Source organism: Choristoneura fumiferana, chromosome 23, assembly GCF_025370935.1.
Source record: "Choristoneura fumiferana chromosome 23, NRCan_CFum_1, whole genome shotgun sequence".
Classification (NCBI taxonomy): Eukaryota; Metazoa; Arthropoda; class Insecta; order Lepidoptera; family Tortricidae; genus Choristoneura; species Choristoneura fumiferana.
The window spans coordinates 4,615,162-4,624,041 of record NC_133494.1 but is presented as its reverse complement, the minus strand read 5'-3'; the positions used below and the strand labels follow the sequence as shown (position 1 = coordinate 4,624,041).

The 8,880-nt window shown below is 36.9% G+C and overlaps 1 protein-coding gene across 1 annotated transcript; it reads right to left on the bottom strand.

Annotated features, from left to right (window-relative positions):
* Window positions 1–1,090: 1,090 nt before the first annotated feature.
* On the bottom strand, window positions 1,091–4,009 carry Ing5 (inhibitor of growth protein 5). The gene has a single exon (XM_074105321.1). The coding sequence runs from the start codon at window positions 3,732–3,734 to the stop codon at window positions 2,910–2,912; it is 825 nt and encodes a 274-aa protein (XP_073961422.1). The 5' UTR covers window positions 3,735–4,009; the 3' UTR covers window positions 1,091–2,909.
* Between the last annotated feature and the right edge of the window lie 4,871 nt (window positions 4,010–8,880).

The window sequence follows — 8,880 nt, the reverse complement described above, 5'->3', positions numbered from 1 at the left end:
TTGACAGCTATGTGTTTCTGTTTGTGGCACCGTAGCTCTTAAACGGGTGGACCGATTCGAATGCGGTTTTTTTATTTGAAATCATGTTTTCTAGCGATGGTTCTTAGACACGTTTCATCAAAATCGGTTCAGCCGTTTTTGAGATATTGAACTTCGAAGTGACAAAGTCGGAGGTTTTCCAACTTTTTGTGTTCTTTATAAAGTATGTCAGGACTCGTGCATGAGGCTAGGTGAACAAGTTAAGAATTATGAAAACATTGTTTGTAACTTTGAGCTTTGATGCCTTAAACAAGTTAAGAGAGCTAAACGTATTGCATATATTGTATTGTGTAAGGCACGGTTCTGCATTTTGCTAAAGGACGAGATTACGGACCAATACTACGAGTACATTGTCAAAGGTCTGGTTGTTCCTGTTAAGAGTACAGCTACGCTATGATAAATCACTATATTTGAATTAGAGTTTTGACTTGAACTGCCTCTCAATCTGGGTCTACAAACTGAATTGCATTATTTAATTTCTCTGACCTACTTGCTGCACACAATGGCTTCAATTAACTTTAAATTGTTTACTCATAAAAAAGTGAGTTTATTAGATCTGTTCACTCACGAAGGCCCCTTAGCTTATCAATTTACCTCGTTCTTACATGTAGTCTGTGTGCCCGTACTGAACGGTATGGACACCAAAAAAATGCCACGTTCGAGCTACGTACACAGATACGATACGGATACGTTTACAAATACAATTATAAAATGTGGAGGGGCGCTAGCTCCTATGTGAGTGAACAGATCTGTATCAGTTGAAGTTAATGGACTTAACTTGAGTGTTGCAGTCAGTGTCCTTAAAATACAGTTGCAGCAAATAAAATCATACTGACGAGTGGCAAAATAGTAAAATATAGTTTTTTTTTTAAATAAAGGAAATATTAAACAATCCTGTGACAGTCTACAAATCAGTAACTTATAAAGTTAATACTTGATAGTGTAACCAAAAACTCGCTTGTTTGTCTCCCAGCAAACGTGTATATGTAAATAAATTCATTTTGTGAAAAACATGATCCTGCAATACACAAAAAAAATAAAAAAAAACATATAAGTATTGAATAGAATGACTATTCACTCTGTTTAATTCTAAATCGGACAGTACATAAAATACAGTTTCTTTTGCATATCTTTGCAACATCATTTGGTATTGACAAAATAATTTTCAACTACAGTGATATTAATAAACACAAGAATTTTAATGCAGAACATCCTCCCCTCCACTATCTCCCAACTTTGTCATACAAAACTTTAATAAGATTCTGAATTTTAGGTACCTATTTGTGCTGGTGGAAATTTTTTTTTCAAGTTCCATACCCAGCAGGTTCGTTTTTGAGTCTTTTACATTCGTTTGACATGTGTCTTTACTTCCTGTAGAACTCATCGAACCAATCAGTTTATTACTATCGGACCACTAAGGTTCCATTGCCAATACATCTGTTTGTTCTAGGGCTGCATCCTGTAAACCTTGATATGTAAACTTAAAAAAATGTACCAGTTTTTTATGTTGATTTACTAGTACCTAGCCAGTTCCGTTACAGAAATGTCCACTTTTATTTGCACTTAAATATGTAAAAGTGGCTATTTATATTAGGGAACAGGCAATACTCTGCAAATACATGATACCACTCTCTAAGTAATAGAAAATATTATCAGTCATTACATTATGTAATAAAGACAGTCATTATTTGAAGGTAAATAAACTTAAATCAAGCTAAATCACATAGAAAGGTGCATCACCACAGAAGTTGAATCACTGTAGTACTTGTAGACAATCATGTCATGTAACATATAGTGCTGCCATCATGCGAGGAAATGGTATAAATTTTAATAAGTTTTGTAACGTCTTACCAAATTATTACCATACAATTTAAAATTAAAATGCAGATCAAGTTGTGTTAGGGTGAATTCACAATGTTTAATCCTTCCAAAGTTTATTTATTTATTTTTAATTATTTCTGACAAGAGGAAAGTAAAAAATCGTGGACATGGCATAGGCTTAAAGGAAGCTTTGGTTTGCTTATTTATTAACAATCTGTCTAATTTATTTCAATCAATGTATAATTTAAAGATTTATTAAGTAACTCTTTTTAGACAGTTTTATGTGTTTCACCGATTTCACCATATGATGGCAGACATGGCATTGTCAATCTCAACACATAATATCACTACAATTGTAATGTCACAATATATTATCATTTAAATACCTATCTTATTTTTACCAAAAATAAATAATATCATAATTATGTATGTATCATGACTTTCCAGACCAAAACTGATATTTATTTTAACCCCCAGTCCAAAACCCAGACGGGAGTTAGCCAGTTTTGTAAATTTGGAAACTACTTCTGCATATTTAAAGTTCTTTATTCACTTAACATTTTTTATCCCATAATATAGTACTCACAATAGTTATTCTTATTTTTGATTTATATTTCTTACGATCCTCGTAAGGCCTGCTTTTTTTACCATACATAGTAATTTTGGAAAGAATCTTGATAAATTTAAATTTCTCACCATTGAAAAATTTGCACATAGTACATACGGCAGTTATTCTTACAATTTATGTGTACTTTATGAAGTACATGAGGACATTATGTAGATAAAATATTTTAGAAAATGAACACTACCTCTTAGAATCCTTACTAAAAGTTGATTTAATAATACTAAGGCCAGCTACCACACTGCAACTATTGTTATATTACTATTATAAAATTTTACAAATAATTAATTTCTAAACTAACACCATCAGACATTCACATCACACTCAAATAAAATTTTGGTTAAAAGACATTGTGAAGTCATCACTTAACTTCTTTTTTTACAGGAACAGTCTTATCTGTGGGTTTTATAGTAGGTTTAACCGTGGATCATTTCTTCTTCCTATCCTGAGTACACTTAGGGCAGTACCACTTGCCTTTGGGTTTGATTTTAAGATCCACGCAAGCAAAGTGGAACCATTCAATGGGACAGTCAGGATTGTCACATCCTATCATCTCTCCATAAGACACCTGGTGGCAAAGACAGTAAGTAGGTTCATTAGGATCCACAGGCATGTCAAGTACATCACTAGGATGCGCCATGCCAGCAACAGAGTCCAAGTCAGCATTTTCTTCTTGCTCTTTGACAGCATTTGCTGTTGTGGTGGCACCTTTTCGCTGTGCTTTCTTTTTAGCCGCCGATCTGCCTGTGGCTGCAGCGTCATCCTCGCTTGAGGCTCCGACACGTTTTTTCTTTCCTGTCGTGGCTGCGGCCTTCTCGCTGCCTTTGTGTTTCTTCCTACCTTTCTTGACAGTGGTGGTGTTCGGTTCCTGGTCGGCGGCGGCTTGCTGCGCCGCACGTGCACTCATAACTTTCTCTTGAATCTCCGTCTCAAAGCGGGCAAGGTCGGAGTCAAGGCGCCGTATGTGTTTGTCCACTAACTCGTAAGTTTGAATTGCGAGCTGTACCTTGTCATCGCCGTATTCCTTAGCCTTGTTGAACAAACCCTGAATGGTGTTAACCTTGTCTTTTTTAACTTCCTCATCCATTTTCGGAATATTGGGCAATAGTTCGTCAGCCATAAGATCAATTGTCCTCATTAACCCGTGCGCCCGATCATCGAGATCTCGCATAAGCTTGAAGTTCCGTTGTAATTCTATCGGCAAATGCTGAAGACTGTCGAGGTAATGCTCCAAATAAAGTGCCGAAGTCATTTTGTTAAATTTCGTAACGACTTCTATGGAGTGATGAATTGCGATACCAGAATTTCAATGAAATTGTTATAAAAGCAAACCGATTTTGCCGTCCTTAACATCAACACGATTAAATAACGCTTTCACCAACCTTTTCTTATAGGTGTTCTCAAAAATATTGTACAAATCACTTCGCACAAATTAAATCGGCATTTGTAGCAAGTAAAGTAACAGAAATACACACTCACATCTATGAGAAACACAAACTTCTTTTCGGGATGAAAGGAATGAATGCACCAAAAAAAAAATGACACAACTTGTCTATGCTTGCTTCACTTTCGCTTGTTTTTGTATGGCAACATCCATTGTTTTGTACCATTTTTGCCTTATACTTTAGGGCTACTACGAAACTCGAAACTCGAACACTCGAAGTTCGTGTCGTGTGGTTCCTCTGACACTTATACTATTTACTACGAGAGCGATACGAACTTCTAGTTTCGTAGTAGCCCTGCTTGTCCTTTTGCCTTATACTCGTATACTGCCATCCCACTCATGCTTATAGTATTTAATAGTGGCGACGATATGATACTCATATTATGATTTGAACCTCAAATTTGAACATTGGAGACCCCTTGGTGCTAAGTTGAGTAACACAATGTTGTTTTACTTCTATATTACATATATGAAACCATATAAAGTACTTTCAATGCATAAATCAAAACGACACGTGCATTAGGGGACGACATTAGGGTCATATTGCATTGCACTGTTATAAAATATGGTATAACATGACGTGAGCGGCGCGCATAGCTGTAGTCCGCGTAGAATTAGTTTATCGATCTTCATCTTAGGTTTAGTTAGTTCTGCGAGAACTATGCAATTTTCTGGGATAAAAACAATTATCCTTTCCCCGCGACTCGAAACTATCTGTATACCGAATTTTATCTACATTGGTTCAGCGGTTTAGACGTGATGAGGTCACAATCACAAACAAACAAACAGACTTACAAACTTTCCACCTTTATAATATTAGTGGGATGTGGCTGGATCGTCCTAACCTTTTTTGGAGTTCCGTAGCCAAAATAGCAAAAACGGAACCCTTAGTTTCTCTATAAAAAAATATATATTACTTGATTTTTTCGCAACATCTACAGAGCCCTATCCTGGGTGTGCCCGTCCGACACGCTACGCTGGTGGCCGGTTTTTTTCATGAAATTTATCCATAACATCTATACTACAAACAATATCTATTTAATCCTATAGAAAGCCTAGAGTGAGGGTAAAAGGTAAACAATAAAACTCGATTTGTATTAATTTAACTTAAATCATATTAGCAAATAAACAATTTATAAAATATTTTCTTATTAGAGATAATGACATTGTTTCAGCGATTACAACAATTCTTCAGCTTAAAATTATAAACATTTAAGAAAAAAAATGCTAATAAATAATCAGCGTTTGCCAGTATTTGGCAAAATAAAGAGGCGTTTACGTAATCTACAGAATATAAAACATGCTTTATTTATTTTCTTAGTACTATAATTTACATGGCTTAGTTACTAATCGTGATCGCATCTTGATCGTACATACAATACACTAATCTACTCTACAGCGTTGCTCATACCCTTTATACTGCAACAATTAAAAAAGATAATCAAGTGCGACAAAATGGCTAAATGTTATGAAAACACCGCTTATATTCATAAGAACCAAAGCTGCTCCGAATCTTACAAATCTGTGATGAAAATGAATTAAACCACGTTGAAGTGATTTTAAATGGTGGTATGTATGTAAGAAAGTGCTGTTCAGGATAAAAAATAATCTACAAAAGTCATAAGAAAAATCATAAATACCTAATTTAAGCAAAATTGAAAATCTCTACCTATTTTAGTTAGTTACACTATCTTCATATTACATAGAAAATTTGGTACACATTCGTTGCTCTTTTAACATTAAGATTACAAAACGTTGCATTGCATGAAAAGGATGCTAAGCAACAAAACACTTGGAATGCATAATTTAACAATCTGATAATAAGAATTGTTTTATTTAGGTACTATACATAAAAGAAGCTTGCAGAAATATAAAAAAAGAGAATTTATGAATTTTAGGAAGAAATCCTTGAGATTCTCTGCATATTTCTTAGTGAGTAGTAATAACACCCTATATTTTTTGATAATTGAGGTCAGTTTTATTTTACAAAACATTACCTGCTTTATTTTTTTACAACTGCTTACACGCTACTTTTCAATTACTTTTCGATCATTACGTTTTGTTATATAAAATACACGATAATTCATTGCCCGTATGCGAACGGGAATGAAATGTTTACAGCGGGTCCACTCTGGCCATACTAGGACCACTACTAAGGACGTACGAAAACGTTATATTCTCCCAGGTTGGCTCACTTGCTGCACTATTCTTGTTATTTACTTGTTGTGCTACGAATATAATAAAGGTTATTATAAAATGGAAGTAACTGATTTAAATCGTCGATCAAAATATACAATTGATATAGTTGGCACTACATATACAGGTCACATATATGAAAATACAAAAATCGTACATAGTTACTTTAAAATGGAATCTTAGATTATGTATACCTATCTACCTACCTAACAGACACCAAAATAAATATAAGATGAAAGTAAAAAATGTATCGTAGAGTTGATCATGCGAAATACTAAATAGAATATATCTCTTGATTACATATTTTTTAAATATTCATATACATAGACTAGCGACAGCGCAATGGTGACATTTTTCTCATATAATAGCTTTGACCAATTTACAAATGATTCATGTACTAAGTCCTTCATATACTTTGACAAAGATATTATATGAGCAGAACACCTGCCTAAATATTATAAACATAAAACTTTTAGTTTCGATAAAGCTTTATAACTCGTAAATTAAGAATCTAAATAAATCTCAAAACGTAATTTCACAACCGCTAATATAAACAGATTTGAAGAGGTCCAAGTGAAATGTTACAAAGTTTTTAACGAGCAAAGCACCATTATAATTAAATTGTGCTCAGGTGGGGTAGTTTCGCTTTCAATATGTTTATAGTACTACTACATTACTAATCGTACATAATTGACTTGTAAGTAAGTCGAGGTTCTATTTGTCATTTAATAGATAGCGTTTATACTTACAAGGAAGGGTACCCAACTGTCCGACTCCGATTTCATTTATTTTGATATATGTTATAGAGTAGTCTAAAATAACGGACACGTATTTTTTTTTAGCTGCCCAAGCTCATCCTGTTTGGAGAAAATGTCCTTCAAAGTACTGAAAATTGACCAAACCTTCTAATTTCTGTTGAGAGATTTATTCAAGAAAATTGATAATTAATAACTGGTTTCGTTATATGTTGGAGAACATGAAAAAAGAATGGAGGCGTGTTTTGTCATTTCACCACAAACTCATATTTTATATAAAAAAACACGTCAAACAAACTTTCAAACTTTTCGTCGCTTCACTCACTTTCCTTTGGTTATTTTTTTGGCTTGAAAACTTCTTGATCCACGATCCATGGTCCCAAAAAAAAACATTTGGCGGTTCGATCTATTATATAAAAAACTGAACTTTTATTATTTTCTCCAACATATAACGAAACCAGTTATTTTTTTCTTGAACAAATCTCAACAGAAATTAGAAGGTTTGGTCAATTTTCAGTACTTTGAAGGACATTTTCTCCAAACAGGTTGAGTTTGGGCAGCTAAAAAAAAATACGTGTCCGTTATTTTAGACTACTCTATACTCTATAACATATATCAAAATAAATCAAATTGGAGTCGGACAGTTGGGTACCCTTTCTTGTTAGAAGGATCTTGACCCTGCTAATGATGTGGCTATTTTAAAATTGGGATTATGCTAAACTTCGGAAGTAATTCGTAGTTAAAAAATTTCGTGGATATAATATAAAACAAATAGTTGAAAAAAAAATGTTAGACGGTAGACTGCATATTTTTTTCAAAAATTGCAATCTACATTTTTGAAGAGCTAACGTTAATAGCATCGGCAGTTACTGTGTACACAGCCATACATTTGCACGACCGGTCTGCGAACTACCACGTTGTTAAAGGTAAGCAAAGACGACAGTTATTTTTAATACTAATTCTAACTACTTTTCCGTCAATCCTAAAATCTTTACAATCTTTATGTATACATATTTGGTTTACAATGAAATATTAATTTCGAATCATGAACCACCGCTATTCAATTCTGCTTCAATTTCTAGAAGAACAATCATATCATAAGACTAGTTGATAACTCGCCGCCTAGCCCTGTAATATCAACTCGATACACCACATTGATTATGTTAATTAATATAAATATAATATAAATCGCGATCAAAGAACGATTCATGCATTGCACCAAGATACCTAACTCTACCCGCGAGTCACTCGCGGCAATCATCGCTCCTAATAATACCGGCTATCACAATATCATGCACGGAACAGGGCGGCGGAATACAGTCTAAAGTCAACATCAACCGCTCGGGCGAGCCAGATCACGATCGGGCCGCGGGCGACTAGGGCCGATCCACGTCCGAGCGGGTGTGATGCTACACGAGCGTCTCGTACTTGTCCAGCACGTGGTGGTGGTTGTTGTCGTCGCCGTGCGAGCGCGAGCGCGGGCGCGGCGCGGCCTCGCCGGCGGCGGCAGCGACGGCGGCGGCGGCGGCGGCGGCGGCGCCGGCGCGCGTCTTCTTGTCGTGCCCGCACGTGCACGCCACCGACGTCTGCCGCTTGAGCGTCTGCGCGCGCGCGCCGGCCCACGGCGGGTCCAGCGACTCGCTGCGCGAGTACATCTGCCGCTTGCGGCCCATGGTGGCGTGCGTGAAGGCGGGCGACGCGTGGCCCGCGTGCCCGGCGTGCCCGGCGTGTGAGTGCCCCGCGTGCGCGTGGCCGCCGTCCGACGCGGGCCGCAGCGAGTCGCTGCGCACGCACACGTTGCCGCCGGCGCGTCGGAACGAGTCCAGCACGCGCTCCTCGATCTCCTCGATGTCCTTCTTCTTGACGAGCCAGATCTCCTCGGAGCCGCGCGTGAAGTAGCTCGAACCCTTGCTCACCGAGTACTTCTCCTTGGGCTTCGCCTTGCAGACCTTGAAGTTGTTGGACGCGAGGTCCTCTGTGAACTTGTGCGAGGCGCGCGCAGC